The 17,481-nt window shown below is 39.3% G+C and overlaps 1 protein-coding gene across 1 annotated transcript in view; it reads right to left on the bottom strand.

Moving 5' to 3' along the window:
• cep192 (centrosomal protein 192) overlaps positions 1-17,481 on the bottom strand; it is a 45,379-nt gene that overhangs the window by 21,831 nt on the left and 6,067 nt on the right. Inside the window, exons 6-19 of the mRNA XM_056242781.1 lie at positions 14,160-14,304; positions 13,959-14,071; positions 13,698-13,778; positions 13,002-13,151; positions 12,743-12,896; positions 12,409-12,617; positions 7,475-7,594; positions 7,004-7,403; positions 6,709-6,861; positions 3,904-3,968; positions 3,573-3,791; positions 2,535-2,676; positions 2,353-2,444; positions 1,167-2,256 (exon numbers count right to left, since the gene is read on the bottom strand). Coding sequence (XP_056098756.1) covers positions 1,167-2,256; positions 2,353-2,444; positions 2,535-2,676; positions 3,573-3,791; positions 3,904-3,968; positions 6,709-6,861; positions 7,004-7,403; positions 7,475-7,594; positions 12,409-12,617; positions 12,743-12,896; positions 13,002-13,151; positions 13,698-13,778; positions 13,959-14,071; positions 14,160-14,304 — 3,133 coding nt within the window. The remainder of the gene's footprint in view (positions 1-1,166; positions 2,257-2,352; positions 2,445-2,534; positions 2,677-3,572; positions 3,792-3,903; positions 3,969-6,708; positions 6,862-7,003; positions 7,404-7,474; positions 7,595-12,408; positions 12,618-12,742; positions 12,897-13,001; positions 13,152-13,697; positions 13,779-13,958; positions 14,072-14,159; positions 14,305-17,481) is intronic.

A 17,481-nucleotide genomic window follows, 5' to 3' on the forward strand; every position in this document is an offset into this window, starting at 1 on the left:
ATATGCCATTAATCGCATTTAGCAATCAGCATCTCAATATTTGCAGAGTAAGGACCACAAATAAGTAGATTTCAAAGACATGACATTATTATGCCAGATAAAAACTTTGCAGATATTACAAAAACTGTCTGATGTGAGACCTGACCCAGTCAACTGAATTAAATTGTTAAACTGAAGGCCCTTTATTAAAGTCATGATGAAATGGAAGTAGTGACAGATCTCTTCTTCCATATTGTGATTCAAGTATAATTCTTTTTTTTTTTTTGTAGGTTTGGGACTTGGTTCTATTCATAAATTGCTGATTGGATAGAGGCAGACCTGAAAGCAAGCTTGTAGTGGACTAAGGGCGTTTTCACACCTCAAGGTCCGAACCAAAGTTCACGTTTTGATACATTTTATACTTTCAGAAAGTTTTGGTTTGGTTTCACACCGCAATTATGCGAGCGGACTAAAGAACTTTACGTGACATACTTGCGTCCTGTCGTCATCTATGTGGGCTGCATCTTGACATTGACTGATTTTGTAAATGGACGTGCGTCTGACGTCAGCGTGTTGTCAATTCGGCGGGTAACTTTGACAACATTAACATACGCATATCAACTATACACAAGGCTAGTTCAAATTCGCCAAATGAACGTCCGCGCCGAGCGAACATTTTATCGTCGCCGGCAGGAAAGGAGGAGAAGACTGCAAGTTGACTTCTTATTATGTCATCAGACCATACTTCAATTAAAAACCTCGTCTCCTCCTCTACCCATGTGCTACCACGGCTGCCACCTTCTGTTTTTTCGGCTATGCGGGAACCACCGGAACTTCCTGTAAAAGGTCTGAAAGTCCGAACCATACAGAAATGCTTTCACACTAGAAACGAACCAAACCTTTGTTCAGTTTGATCCGGACCGAGACTACCTCTTTTCGTCTGACCAAATTTCATCTGTTTGGTCCGGACCGTGGTAGGTTTCACACCTGTAATTTTGATTCGGACCAAACTGAAAAGAACCAAACAAGGTAGGTGTGAAAGGGCCCTAAGAAATGGGCGAGATTTATGTGACCTAAATGAGAGAGAAGTCTGCTGTTTCACCAGAAGATAGGGTGACTTTTCATTTCATCCCAACTATAAAACCAGCAATATGACATGTTTAACATGTTAAAAATAAAATAGATACCAAATTTTTCCTCTGTTGCTGGCAGTGCATCCTGACGATCAACAGCTGCAATTTTCTCTTTTGAAACAGACTGAGAGGCTTTAGGGCTTTTAGGTGATCGCGCCTGGTTAATGACAGGTTTGTCTGTCTGGCCTCCTGTTGTCCTGGGTTTGTGTGGGGAGGACTTCAATGACGAGCTGCCACCACTTCGAAGGCCAGGTGAGGTCTTTGGGCCAAAAGCAGGTGTTGATGTGGACCCGTCACCTTTCAGAGATCGGCGGTTACCTGTGGTGGAACTGCTGGCTACTTGTGATCGAGCCGTTCCTATTTTGATCCTGGATTCAGAGACACTTTTATTGGTGGATGGTGTTGCACAATAGTCATTTTTGTTTTTCTCAAAGCCAGGTTTTGGTTTAAAGGATGTGGAAGATGACTGGCCAGAGCCTAAAGATCTTTTGGCAGTATGCGCAGTGGCAGTGGCAGTTGGTAAACTGCTCGACTTAGGTCGAGGAATTGAACTTCGTTTGGCATCTGACCTTGGATTTGGTGAAACAACATAAGTATCCTCTATTTGTTTGGATGCTTTACTTGCCCGAACCTGACATTTTTTGTTTACTGCTTGCTCTTCCATTAATGAATACTCTTCATTTTTATGGGTGGTTCCATTTTCCAGAGTCGCCAACTGCTGTTGAATCTGCCTATTAGAACTGGCCAAACTATCAGCCAAAGTGAGGATGTCCAAGCAGGACTGTGAAGTAGATCCATCACTGTCGCTACTTGAGACCTCAGCCCTCTTCAGATATTTCTCCATGTCGGGAGTACTAAGGTCTCCCAATGATGTGGTCTTCTGCAGGTCCTCCGGTAGACCATTCTGATGGAAGGCTGCTAAAGGACTGATAATTGACTCTTCTGCTACTTGCTGGCGGCTTTTAGAGCGACTCCGTTTGGACAGCTCCATGATCATGGCAGCAAGCTGGGCTGGATCCGAGCTGATGGAGGCATCAGCAATTGCAGAGGCAATTGTACTGATGCTGAGCATAAGGTTGCTGCTGGAGTTGGGCGATTCTGAACTATGGCCAGAGACCTCCTTATCTTCATATTGTGCAGAGATCTAATACAAAATTAGACAAAAAGAAAAAGGTTTCAAAATTATTGCACATTTTTAAAAGACTATGGCAGCAGTCCAAATCTAAACGGTTGTGAATACCTGGGAAATCTGCCCCTCATTTGTTTGTGGTTGCACATTTTTCTCATGTGCAGCTTCAGCTGTGTTGGGCTCAAGAGTCTTATCTAGATCATCTGTAGTTCACATAAAGGATATCAAATTACTTATTAAAAATAAATAAATTATTAAACCAATAACTAATGTGAGCTGTATGTTGAATGCACCTTGATTAAGAGTCTCATCAGCATCATTTTGCTGACCCGTCTCAATGTGGATGGAGCTTCCTCTGGAGAACAAATCTGAGGGCCGGAGTAATGCAAAAGGTTCCCTCTTCTCAGGAGAGGTAATGAAATACCCAAAAGATGGCTGAAAAACAAACATCAAATGGTTGACAATCTGTCAGGTAAACTTGGTTCTGAAGACTCTACGGTAGGGGCGTCCAACCTTGACCCTAGAGGGCCACCTTCCAGTAGAGTTTTGCTCTAGCCCCAAATAAACACCAATTATTTTGCAACTGCTAAAACAGATGTTATATATATAGTATGTGGTATAAATGTAGTTATATATAATATGTGGTATAAATGTAATGCAAACATTCTACATTCATGATGTTGTCATTGTAATGTTCCGTCATTGCAATGTTCCGTCATTGCATTCACAAATCCTTTCCAGTGGCCTCATGAGATAGTAAAATGTCCATTGTATACACACTTTAGTATCTTGCCAGAAATAGTAGGTCATCTAGGTACTTTCCACCGACTTTATGAATACTGTGAATTTGGACATACTACTATTTCCACATACTATTTTACCTACTATATAGTAGGGGAGTATGCAATTTCAGATGCAAGAAGGTTGGAGCTAAACTCTTCAGGAATGTGGCAATCCAGGAGCAGGACTGGTCAACTCTGCTCTACGGCATACCAAGCTAACTATTGATGCAATGATTGTTAGAAAAACAGCTGGCCAAATTCTAAATGTATATCTTTAATGGAGTGTAAGTCAATTGTGCATTAACAAATTAATGCATACCATGGGAAGCCAGCCCAAGATTTTTGCATTCCTGTCTCCATACAGTGTAATCTACAGAAAGGGTTATGCAATCCTGATCGAGTTGCTAGCACACTTTGTATGCCATGTAAATGTCTCAGGCCATGCAGTGTATTCCAAATTACTCAACATCCTAACTGCAATGTAACCTCAAAGATGTCTTAGAAGACACTTGACCAAACAGGTTTTTGGGACAGATATAGAGTACTTACCCTTTTAATATTGTCCTCGTCACTGCTACCAAGACACCCCAGAGCTTCAGAGCGCCTCTGAAAAAACTCCCCCAGTGAAATGCGCAGATAACTTTGGTTCCCAGCCTCGAGTTCAGAGGAGACCTGGGAGGCCCTCATGAGGATGTTGTTACTTGTTGGGGTTTTCCAAGAGGTGTCTCCCAGAACTTCACTCATATTTACAGCTTGAATCTGCTCTTCCTAACAGAACAAATTTGTTGGTTCCTCAATCACATATATGGTGCCTTTGTGTAAAATGGACTTTAGTTCCAGTTTGGCTGAACTCAAAAAACCTAAAGAGAACCATTCATACCTGCATAAACCGGTGCTCCTTTTCAAACTCCTCCTGATCCTCAACTATCTTGTCCATAGCCTGGCCTAAGGGAGGATAAGGGAGAACATAATTCTTTAAATGAATTATTGATTTTTACAGCATAACTGTGTCAATTTACTCATTTTTGTGTTGTTCCAAACACTAGGGATGCACGATGATATCGGGACAACATCGGTATCGGCCGATAAAAGCTTAAAATGACCATCATCGGCAGATATGAATATTACTGCCGATGAGCCTTGCCGATAGGGTGGCGTGTTTCCTATGCGCACGTGACGACCGTGAACGAAGCATGAGCGCCAGCAACTTAAACTTCCAACTAGGGGTGTGCGTCTCACGGTTTTTGATCGTGGACGATTAAAATGTCTCCACTATCTGCTTTTGAAGAAAAATCATAGTATCGTACATTCTATCAGTTCAATTCTGGTGCCTTCATCTCAACATACTGTACAACACGACGTACATTCACATCACATGTAAACGCAGAGGTAGAGTTACACTTACGGGACACTGCAATTCACAAAAGTTCATTTACTAGTACTGTACTATAATACACATACATAATATTGCTAGTTGCTACTGTATTATAAAATACACATAAATAATATCGGCCGATATATCGGTATCTGGCTTTTTTTAATCGTATCGGCCCCCAAAAATCCATATCTGTCGGGCTCTAATATATATATATACATATATATATATATATATATATAAAATCCAAAGCAATTGCATTGCATTCAAGGAATCCATATTATTAGTTCAATGCATTCCCTGGGAAAGTGGGAATCAAACTCCTAACCTTGGCATTGCTTGTGCCATGCTCTGCTGCTTCAGCTATACAAAAGATTTTAGTCTGCATTCACTTTCATTAAATTTACTTACTACCTTTGTGTTGTCCAAAGAAAAAAGTAAATCTGAGGTTGAGCCAATTGAGGAATAGTAAACCCCAAAATTACATTTTCATTCAATGTGTGAAGTATGTTAACATTAATTTTCTTGGTTTTTTTCCCCCCCAAGTGTAAACATTAAGCCGCACAGACACCATTAAAACATTAGGTGAATTTGTGAAAACTGAACATGTAATCCGCATGATGTCACTGTCTATAGGCATGCGAGTACTTGACAACCAGAGCCGGACAGTAACGGAGTACATTTACTTGAGTACAGTACTTGAGTACAATTTTAAGGGATCTGTACTTTACTCGAGTATCATTTTTGGGGATTACTCATGACTTTACTCAAGTACTTTTGAGAGGCAAATATTGTACTCTTTACTCCACTACATTTCTATCCATAACCGTGAGTACCCGTTACTTCTAAAAAAAAAAGGAAAAAAGAAAAATCTCGGAAACCCTCAATTTGTTGTTTCCCTCTCAAACGTGATTGGATTGTGCAGGCGCCACTAATTGGGACAGCCTATCAGCAAATCACCTTCACCTTCAGCTCTGAACTGACGCCAAAGTAAACTCCATGGTCAGATTTAGATAAGAGACGAAACAGGTTCAAATGTGGGTGCAAAAAATCCATTAAAACTCTAGCAGAGGTTTGTCAGAGCGTTGCCATTGTGCATTGCCTTGTGGGCAAGTGAGAAATGTTAAATAAAGCAACATTGTAAAAAAAGATGAAAATGACTTGAATTAACTTTCAATTCCTTTTAGATTATCAAAGGTATTAACATTAACATTTTTCATAACTCCATGTAGGACGTTTCTGTACATAAATGTAAGCACGGTTCGCGTACCTACCCCGAAGTGATAAAATAAAATTCTGTATCAAATTTATAGGCAAAGACAAGTAGTTTGTTTAGGCATGGTTTGTAGGGAATTACAAACCTGCACACATATATTCAAACGCACATAACTATAGAATCAATTCTTAATGTGCATGTGAACGCCATCAGCGTTTATCACAGGTTCAGTTTAAAGTCTATTTAGAGAGAACGGCGTCGTCTTAGCGGCCCCTAATTTAATAACAAATGATCATTTTGCCGGAAGTAAATCAATCAAAACTAACTTTAGCTGGAAATAACATTATTCAAGAATCGCTATAAAGCCAAAACAATCTCTGTTACCTTAAATTATGTTTATCTCTGTAAAGCCGCTTTGAAACAATCTACATTGTTAAAAGCGCTATATAAATGAAGATGACTTGACTTGACACTGTGGCAGTAGTAATGCAATATTTAGAAAATTTACTCTTGTACTCTTGATACTCAAGTACTTTTAAAAACAAGTACTTCAGTACTTTTACTTAAGTAGACATCTGACTGTAGTACTTTTACTTGTACTTGAGTAAAATTTAGCAAGGGGTATCTGTACTTTTACTCAAGTAACGAAGCTGTGTACTCTGTCCGCCTCTGTTGACAACCTAAACAACCAGGGCAGATTACAGGACTGTGTTTGTGCTGCTCAGATACTAAGTTACGCTTCTCCAGCAAAGTGTAGATTTACTGCACCACTACGAACAGCGGAGACAAAAAGTGCGCCCGTAGGATGGGTTATTATAACAGAGATGCTTGCAATTTACTCTAGACAAAGTGTTAGCCTACTCAATTGTTCCCTCATTAGGAATACTTTTAGCTTTGTTGCTGTCATATGTTGTACATTTTATTGAAAGTAACCTACTTTTACCCATTTCTTTACATGCACCTGTAAGAGCTGTGTTTGTGATTTGGGGGAGCCGCAATGCATGAAAGGGTCATTTGCACGGTTGTTTGAAAAACATTTTTGCAATTACATACTTCACCTTTAAAGATGAGAAAAATCACTGCATTTCACTTACTTCCAGCAAGAAAATCTTCAGACTGGAACTGCACAGCAACTTCCTCAGGCATATTGGCCTCCATTTCCTTCTCAAAGGAAGAGTAATAGGCCAAATCAGTGACCCACTTTCCCTCTTCATTCTGATAGACCACGCTATGAGTGGCATTTTCGCCTGAGGAAATATTGAACATTTAATTTCTAGATCATGAATATGGTTTCTTAAAGTATATAAAAAAAAAACTTCATGTAATACTACAAATTTCAGAGAAATTACTGACATCATTAGATTAGAAATGGAAGAAAAAGCAAGTTACCTTGCTGTAACTCAAGCTCCACATTATCCGGTTGACGATTCCAAATATCATTATGTTCCTCATGATTCTCATTAAAGCTCTGGGAAAGGTACCTAGCATCCAGAGACTCTTCAGGTTGATTATCTTTACTGCTGGTGCTCTGCTCCTTGTTGAGACCTGGAGAATCTCCACAAGGGCCATCACGTAGGCCCATGGCACCGAGATCCACAGTGTTGGCGAGGCAGACCCTTTGCTCTGTTTTATTATGGGATTCCTGAAGAACCTGAGAGAGGTGGAAACTGCTCTGGGTGCCCTGAAGGAAGGGATTGACTGAAGCAGAAATGTCCTGAGGGTTGTGACCAACACCTGCCCTCAAGTATATCGATTCCAGATGAACTTCTGCTGGGTTATCCATTGCATCCTGTTAAGGAGAAAAGTATTAAGGGTATCAACAATTTTTGCTATAGCAAAAGGAAACAGAAAAAGACTTACAAGAGCCTCCTGTCGGTCCAGACTCATGCTCCAATTGACTGGGCATCGACTGACAGGTCCAGATGCCACTGCAGTATGACCAGCCTCCCCTGTGCCAACTGGACCAATACGATCACCCATCTGAAAATATCCAAAATAAACTAAAATCAGGGTTCCTACAGGTTTCTTCAAGTTAAATTCAAGTCTTTTTAAGACCATTTATATAAAAAATTAATACCTGTTCTATTTCACGTCCCTACCAGCAAAGAAAAACAAAATCCTTCAACTTGTGTTCATTTATTTTTCAAATGTGGAATGGGTAAAAGATAAGCCAAGCAGGTGTGAAAAATAAAAACATTTCAGTAGGCCACAAGAAAGTTGTGTTTTAACATTAGCTAGCTACTTATTCCATGCTGGGAATATGGGGAACTGAGAGACCCCTGAACAATAAACATCGAAAATCATAATAATCGTGGTTGACAAATGAAACTTTTGAGGAAAAATACAATACGGAGAAGTTACAAACAGCAGTGTTAATTTTTACAGCAAATTTTGATTTAGTTTTAGTCTCAGTCTTTTGACAAAAAATATGACAAACTAATTTTAGTCATCTGAATTGTTTTAGTTTTAGTTGACGAAATTCAATAAGATTTTAGTGATTTTAGTTTTTTTTAGATTTTCGAAATCTACTGTAAACTAAATCTAATGGTTTTAGGTAAATTGTAATGTGTTAATTTAGAATTTCTCTAAAATGTCCAAACCCATATACTCCCGGAGAAAATATATATTAACCTATTAATATGAATGAGTTTTAAGTTTCAACAAGCAATACAGATACAGATTTAACTACTGTGACTTAAAAAAATATCTTAAAATTAAATAAAACCACTTTTCCTAAAGTAAAACACAGTCTTCTTTTCAATGAATGATATATGCATTCTTTATAACAACTTACATACATAATTCTTTATTCTTTCAAGCACACAATTATTTGTATGAATTAAATATAATTAATCCTTATTAAAGCTATTAACAAACAGTGAATGCTTTTCTCTTTTTCTTTTGTTGCTTGATCAAAATTAATGACACAGACCGCATTAAGTTTATTGCCACTGTCACTTTAAGACATCGGCTCATGTCCAATGACATGCGGAAACGATTGCACTGATGCTGCACACCCGATACAACTGTTTAACATAACCGACATACTGTAGTTTACATGAATACTCTCCAAACCGGACATTTAGACAATGTTGTGTGTATTTGTCCATTCAGACACGAAAGAGAGCTCAGTGCAGTACCCGCGCGCTGTATAGGTGTATGTGCATGGCTCCACGCTTCGGGTTGGTGCGTGGTTGGTTTACATTTTTAACATTTTATGAGACCGCGGGGTAGATCAGCACGTTACAGTACAAATGTGTGCATCTACCACACACGCAGGACATCAGTTCTGACTGGATCTCTTCACAGATCGACACTAACATTTTCATCTAGTTTTTATTCGTTGACGAAAATGTCAATAGATTTTCGTCATAGTTTTTGTCATTCAAAACTAGGTTTTATTTAGGTATCGTCTCGTTTTCGTCAGTGAAAAATGTTGTTGAAGAAAAGTTTGTGTCATTATTTTAGTCAATGAAATGAACACTGACATACAACAATTTTTAAGACCCAGACATCAAAATTCAAGACTTTAAGGTATTATTTCCAAATTCATAAATTCAATGCTTTTAAGGCTTTTTAAGACCCCGCGGGAACCCTGTAAAATGCCATCTGTAATTGTGCAATTATTTGTATAATTATGGTAGAATATGCATAAAATAACCAACCAATAAAAAAAACAGGGGTTTTCCTGCGTTGAAAATGAATCTGATCATTTAACAATAGTTTTATTTGATTATTGCTTATTTAATGTGACGAAACCTGTCATTCTGCAGTACTGGAACCCGCTGATAGCCGGCTGCTTTAAAAAGCTTTAATCACTCCTGAGTTTTCGCAAGAATGCAGCTTTATGTACATCGCGGTGAACTGAAGCAATTGAATGCTACAGTGATTATAAAGGCAGTGAACTTTGATCGCTTTCTGCATATAATACATATTTTTCATGCCGCTAACTACACATTGCAAAGTCTCTAGATTGACAACCATATTTAAAGGGGTCATATAATGGTACATGCACTTTTACAAGTTGATTGTACTGAAATGCGTGTTGCCAGTGCCTGTACACAACCATCATATAATGATAAAAATCCATCCAGTGTTTTTGTTTTAATCTCCTTATATGTTTTCCCCTGCCTCAAATTGAGCCGTTCGTTTTTGTGACGTCAATAAAACGGACGCCCCTCCCGCGATTGTTGATTGACAGCAGTGATTCAACACAGACCCGCCCTCGCTCGTCCTGTCAATCATAGTCCGCGCGGATCGGCGCGGTCATTGTTGATATGCTGGAGCACTGTCTATGAGCAGAATGGCGTCTAAGCGATTGTGGTGTTCTGTTCTTGGGTGTAATAACGAACACACCAGTCATTTTAATGTTCCTAAATCCGAACCGCTGAAGACGCAGTGGCTGAGTTTGTTTTCGAAGGGAATATTCCCCACGAGCAACGTCAATGCTCTCATGTTTGCCGAATCATTTCTCAGTGGACTGCTTTATAAACGAGGATCAGTGTAAAGCTGGTTTTGCTGAGAAGCTGCACCTGAATAAAGGATCGGAACCTATTCGTCTTCCTGCTGAACCTTCAGAAGAACTAAAGTGAGTGTAACGTTTTATTAATCTTTATATTAATATTTATATTAATCTTTGCAAATCGCCAGCTGCACGCTTCACGATGAATGCGTCGGTTTACACTCAGGGTACATTACAGCATGTTTTCTATGTACAACGTTCTCAATATAATTCATAATCCCACGTTTATAATGAAAAACGCGTGGTTATTGTGTTATTGTGTTACAAACGGTGTATGCGCAGAACAGAGAGGCGGGGTGAGCAAAGCTCATTATCATTTAAAGTCATATGCACTGAAACGGCGTGCTGAAAACAGAGCTGTTTTTGACCAGGTAAAATAAGTGTTTTCTTACAATACTAATGAGAATTTTTAATTAAAGTATATTACAAACTTTTAATTTATACCCTAAAGAATCATATTAGCTTGTACAAAAATGGCATTATATGACCCCTTTAAATGCGCGAATGAATCCGATTGATAGTGATAACCATAGCAATGGACAAAATAAAACGATCTGATCAGGTATGTCAAACAAATTCTTGGAGTGTAAATGCAAAATAATAGACCTGCCACTTTCTCTATTTAATGTCATGCGTTTACTTTCAAATCAGTCAATCAGTGACTTTTTACACTTTTTAATTAAAATTGTTCCAAGCACTTTGTTTTATGATTTTTATTTAATGAATACATATGTTAAGTTAATATTACAAACTGTTTCTTTGCATTTATTTTGGATATATTTTCAGTATTGGGCTCGCAGCTCATATGGGTAGGGTACCTAGTAGGGGTGTAACGATACACAAACCTGACGGTTCGGTTCGTCCCACGGTTTTGAGGTCTCGGTTCGGTTCGGTTCATTTCGGTGGGGTGGGGGGGGGGGTTTAGAAAGCTAAAATTGCTTTTATTTTTTATTAAACAGTGCTTTAATGAACAAATTGTGTCCTTGTCTTTAAATTTATTCAATTACAAGTAAACGTTTCTCAAGTATAACAAAATTATCTGCTAATGCTGTAAACTACAGCCCTTACTTGCACATTACTATAACATTAAAGCTTAACAACAGAGCCTAGACTTTTGGCCTAAATGATATAATAATAATCAACACTCAAATAACAAATTGTATGAAAACATGTAAACTGCACATAAGGCAATTTTTGCATTAACATGTTTTTACTCTATTTTGTTATTGTTATATAATAATTTACACAGTTGCTGTTATTTTCATGACAACTATTTTAAACATACATTAAATCAAGATATCATAAACAGGTTAAGTAAAATATAATATATAGGCTAATATATAGCATTTATTTAGTGAAAGAGTTAGCAAACCAGCAAGCTGTGGACACTGAATGACTTGCCTGAGGTAAATATAAAGCTATGTGAAAAACTAAGCCTTTTACGTATATCCGCTGTTGAAACACTGATTGAGTGTTTACACGACGAGTTATGATGCCTTTCAGTAAGTATACTGTATCTTTCAACATACCTTCGGGTGTCCATTCATGTTTATTCTGTAACTGAGGAAGAGATGATCGCGCTCCGCGCTGCCGCAAGCATACAGTGATATCTGTCACGCCACATCTAAGAGCGCCAAAACGGCATTTATTGTTTGCATTTCGTGATCAAATTGACATAATTTGAAAGATTACACCTTGCTTATTTATCAAAAGTAACAAAACACTGAGCTTATTGCGATTATATGTGGTTAATGGTGGTTAGGCAACAGCCCTGTATTCGTTGTGTACACATAACACATGAGGTGCAATGAGCCGGGGCTGGGCGGGGCAGCAGGGGGCGGGGCGTGTTCGGTTCGCCATGAGAGTATCGCGATACGTATCGTGGGTGGTGTATCGCGGTTTTTCGGTTCGGTTCAAATATCGTTACACCCCTAGTACCTAGTACTATATGTGTGGATGGCTGTATTAGTTTGCCACCACAGAAGACCATTTTTGACCCAGGAAAAACCCTGGCAATAATAAAAACAAATAAATGAAAAAAGAAAAAAACAATACATTCTGTATTTTCTTTTAAGCTTTTTAAGGGATATACATATGCATGTTTTCAGTGCAGTAAGCTATGTTTTGTTAGTTTAGTGTAACTCTTAAAACGGGAAGCTTAGAAAAACATAGTTCCAATGTAACTTCCTCAAAACTAAATGGCATTTTCCTGTTTAAAAACATACAATTTTACATTGATCATTTTTAATTGCTTACATGCCACTAACTTTACCTGGTCATGCATAATCATGCCCGATCTGCTTAGCAAAGTCTGAAGCTGATCATCATCTCGGGTTTCTCCGCTTCTGCCCACGATGCCCAGGCCACGTAGCACATCATAGGTGCTCTGAACTGTGGTGGGAGGCAAAGGAATGGTAGATACGCCTCCATCATTTCCCTCCTCATCACTCCCACTACTCCCATCTCCTCCTCCTCCATCACCTGACGACACAGAGAAACACAGTGAGGAAGTTCCTGTGATTTTATTTAATAAACATAGCTTTTTATATTTAATATAAAATATATATTTATATTTAATTTGATAAAGATTTAATAAATCACTTTACCAGTAATGGGCGAGTTGATGACCTGTCCCTCTGCAGAGCAGCGGTGCTCAATGCCTGTCCTGGTGTCAGTGTTCCTCCCTGCAGTCTGTAACTCATCATCAGAGCTCCCTCCTTCCAACCCTGGTCGAAAATGAGGCCGATGGCTCTCCCCAACCTGATCATACAGAAATATTGCATTACAAAATTATTTTCGTAGTGTTTGAATCTGGTCAAAATAAAAGCCATAGATAATGTGAGCAGAAAGGAGTCTAAGACAAACCGGTTGTCTGGAGGTACTTGGTAGCAGGAATCTTGCTCTGCTCCGGTTCTGTAAAGCCTCTAGCTCGTCCTCTGTATCCTCTTCATCACTTGCAGGACAAGAATCCATACCTGTGGCTGCCAGGCGTACATCAGGCATGTGAAATTCCCTCTGTGGATTGACACCGCAAGAGCAAACGTTAGCCGAACAGAAGCCAGGGAAATTTAATACTGATAAAAGACAAAAAAATCTTTGTAATATTAAAGGTTCTCTAAGCGATCCTGGGTGACGTCACTTCTTGTTGACGTTCGAACTATTGTCAAACAAAACGGAGGCTAGCTAGACCCTCCCTCCTCCTCATCCGCACACTAACCCCCCAAACCACACCCCCAAACCCTTCTTGTCGGTCATTGGCTGGAACAGTTTGTTATGTTTTGGGGAGCGGGTCGCTGCAGTTTGTTTTTGGGGCTGTTTGTGAAGCATGGGCTGTCTACAGAGATCGCGTTTCTTTACAGTGTGTTCAGGGGACAGGCAGCCAGCGGATAGTGAGGAGATGTTTGCTGTATGTGACAAAAAATGTTTTGGCCTAAAAAACACATGACATCGCTTAGAGCACCTTTAATAAGGATATCAAACATTGGCAACAATACCAGAAACATGCATCATGAAAGTAAATGAGGTCAATTTTGATTTAATTTTATGAAGATTAGCCCATACTTGGTCATAGTCATCATGGAAATTGTGTCTGTTACTTTCTGGTTTGGTAGAGGTGGGGTGAGATGAACTGGAAGGTAACTCCTACAATAGGAACAGTGTTATTTATAAAAAAAAATAAAAAAAATAAAAAAAAAGCTTTTGTAAACAACCAGCAAAAGAGAGAACTCACAACAGATTTCTACAACAGGAACAGTGTTATTAAGAAAAAAAAAAAAGAAAAAAAAAAGCTTTTGTAAACAACCAGCAAAAGAGAGAACTCACAACAGAGATTTCTTGTCCTTCCACACGGCCTCTCTGCATTGGAGGTGGCATCAACTTGTTGAAGTACAGCTCCAATTCCTCATCATGGAGTTGGTTCACATCAATATCGTCATCTAGAGGACAAAAAACAATACATTTTTGCCTTGTTTATCTTGGTCCTTTAGAGCTCTTTCGAACATATAACTTGAATTCTTAACCAACCAGTGATATCACTGTCCATGCTATCCAGAGACATCAGTTTCTCATTAGCCAGGAAGCTGGCGATGCTGCCACAGCACCTTTCACTTCCTGTCCCTTCACTGGCAGAGCCCTCCTCTTCCTCCATCATCACTGGGAGCAATGTGGTCTAAGAAGAACAGAAGAAAGCTTAACCCTACTGTATCATATTTGACACAAATTAATGTAAATTTACAACATGATCAAAACTTTGCTGAAAAACCTGTTGTGTGAAATCTTTATATATACACACACTCACCTAAAGGATTATTAGGAACACCATACTAATACTGTGTTTGACCCCCTTTTGCCTTCAGAACTGCCTTAATTCTACGTGGCATTGATTCAACAAGGTGCTGAAAGCATTCTTTAGAAATGTTGGCCCAACTTGGAGTTGATGGAGATTTGTGGGATGCACATCCAGGGCACGAAGCTCCCGTTCCACCACATCCCAAAGATGCTCTATTGGGTTGAGATCTGGGGCCTCATTTATAAAACTTTGCGTAGGATTTGCGTCAGAAGTGGCGTACGGATGAAACATAGGACGTGCGTACGCACAGAAATATTCTGAGTTATAAAACCGTGTGCACGCACATCCTACGCAGTTTTCCCTTAATAAATCACAATCAATTCTAAATGTAGCGCAGCTTTTGCGGCTTCATGTCACGCCCATAGTTGCCCATAAATAGTCCGTGAAACGCCCATAGTTGCCCACAAATAGTCCGTGAAACGCCCATAGTTGCCCATAAATAGTTCGTGAAACGCCCACAATTTAATATTCATCGATTGCGAAATCATGGCAAATACAGAGAGAGAAACCAAGAAACGTAACTTCACGTATTATTATCGTTGGCGAGGTGGATAAGAGGAGTAAAATGTTGTTTGGAGGGCACAGTGTGGGCATTACTAGTAGCCTAATGCCAAAAAGGCACTTGAGTGGCAAAAGGTTGCAGACGCCGTTAATGCTGCAGCCTCACAACCTCGGACCGTGGCAGAAAGAAATGGTCGGACATCAAAGTCGATGCAAAAAAGCGTCTAGCTCTCCATTATGTATTGTGATGGCATCATGGCATTTTATTACCATCCATTTGATTGCATCTGACAGGCTACATATGTGTTATGAGGATGAATTGCATAACATGCCAATATTATTGCAGAATATATTTCACTTTTCTTTTTTGCAAATATGTGTTAATTTGCATTTCTGTTGTAATCTTCGTTTGATTTTGTTTGTTTTACACTGCAGATCGATCAAACGGGTGTTCGTGTAGGCTGTTAATTGTAAGACTTGCTTTGTGAAGTCTTCGTGTTATTTATGAGAGGCAGTATTGCCATTTCTTTTACACTTTCTACACTTTCACGTGTTTCTTCCATCTGCCGACGGTGTCGCCATTTCTCATTTCACCCGTTTTTGTGCGTACGCCTGGGTCAGAGCTTGCGTGAAGGACCGCACATTTTACCGTCAAGTTTGCTTTTTATAAATACCAATTATTGCGTAGAGAGCGGCGTAAGCCTTTTTTTGTGCGTACGCAACGTTTATAAATGAGGCCCCTGGTGACTGTGGGGGCCATTTTAGTACAGTGAACTCATTGTCATGTTCAAGAAACCAATTTGAAATGATTCGAGCTTTGTGAAATGGTGCATTATCCTGCTGGAAGTGGCCATCAGAGGATGGGTACATGGTGGCCATAAAGGGATAGACATGGTCAGAAACAATGCTCAGGTAGGCCATGGCATTTAAACGATGCCCAATTGGCACTAAGGGGCCTAAAGTGTGCCAAGAAAACATCCCCCACACCATTACACCACCAGCCTGCACAGTGGTAACAAGGCATGATGGATCCATGTTCTCATTCTGTTTACACCAAATTCTGTATCTACCATCTGAATGTCTCAACAGAAATCGAGACTCATCAGACCAGGCAACATTTTTCCAGTCTTCAACAGTCCAATTTTGGTGAGCTCTTGCAAATTGTAGCCTCTTTTTCCTATTTGTAGTGGAGATGAGTGGTACCCGGTGGGGTCTTCTGCTGTTGTAGCCCATCCGCCTCAAGGTTGTGCGTGTTGTGGCTTCACAAATGCTTTGCTGCATACCTCGGTTGTAACGAGTGGTTATTTCAGTCAAAGTTGCTCTTCTATCAGCTTGAATCAGTCGGCCCATTCTCCTCTGACCTCTAGCATCAACAAGGCATTTTCGCCCACAGGACTGCCGCATACTGGATGTTTTTCCCTTTTCACACCATTCTTTGTTAACCCTAGAAATGGTTGTGCGTGAAAATCCCAGTAACTGAGCAGATTGTGCAAAACTCAGACCGGCCCGTCTGGCACCAACAACCATGCCACGCTCAACATTGCTTAAATCACCTTTCTTTCCCATTCTGACATTCAGTTTGGAGTTCAGGAGATTGTCTTGACCAGGACCACACCCCTAAATGCATTGAAGCAACTGCCATGTGATTGGTTGATTAGATAATTGCATTAATGAGAAATTGAACAGGTGTTCCTAATAATCCTTTAGGTGATTGTATATTGTTAATCTGTATATTTTAAGATAAACACTCACGTGAGTGAGTCACGTCATAAACACGTGAGCACTCTGAAGAGCATCAAATGTTTCTATTTAAAACAATTTTTTGCAGCGTTGAGCTTTGTAGCCAATCACAAAGCCAGACGCATTTAAGGTAGTCAGAATCTGTTCGACACCACTCGATAAAATCTGATTGACAGTGATAACCATAGCAAACAGAAAAAAATCTGATACTGTCAAATGATCTGTGCATTAAGTCTTGGAGTGTAAATGCAATAATAGTAAATCTGCCACTTTTTCTATGTAATGTGTTAATTTGTTCATTTTATTACTAACTTTTCAAATCAGTCACTCAGTGACTGATTTACATAGAACTATTTTATATTTAAAAATCTTTAAATTTATAAGCACTTTGTTTTATGATCACTTTTGTATTCGCGATACCAAGTACTCTGTGTATAGGACGAGGCAGTACTGACCACACATTTACAAGATATTTGTAAATGACGCTCAGGAGCTGTTGGGCACCAAATCCTCTGCTGTCCTGACAGTGATTTCTCACAATGTCATGTAATAAGTCAAATCTGACTCTTGCTGCACTGCAGCTCGTTCTGTATGAAGCAGAGCAGACGCTTTGTTTATAATTGTAACATCGTTGTCCAACTAAAATAAATGTTTTTTTATTTCTATAAAAAAACAAAATGATAGTGGGGCCAAGTAATGCAATCGGTGTACAGCTGAACACAGTGAAACAGAGTATCGCAGCAAGCCTAACTACAA

This window comes from Rhinichthys klamathensis, unplaced genomic scaffold (genome assembly GCF_029890125.1).
Source record: "Rhinichthys klamathensis goyatoka isolate OS25496 unplaced genomic scaffold, OSU_Roscu_1.1 h1tg000023l_1, whole genome shotgun sequence".
Classification (NCBI taxonomy): Eukaryota; Metazoa; Chordata; class Actinopteri; order Cypriniformes; family Leuciscidae; genus Rhinichthys; species Rhinichthys klamathensis.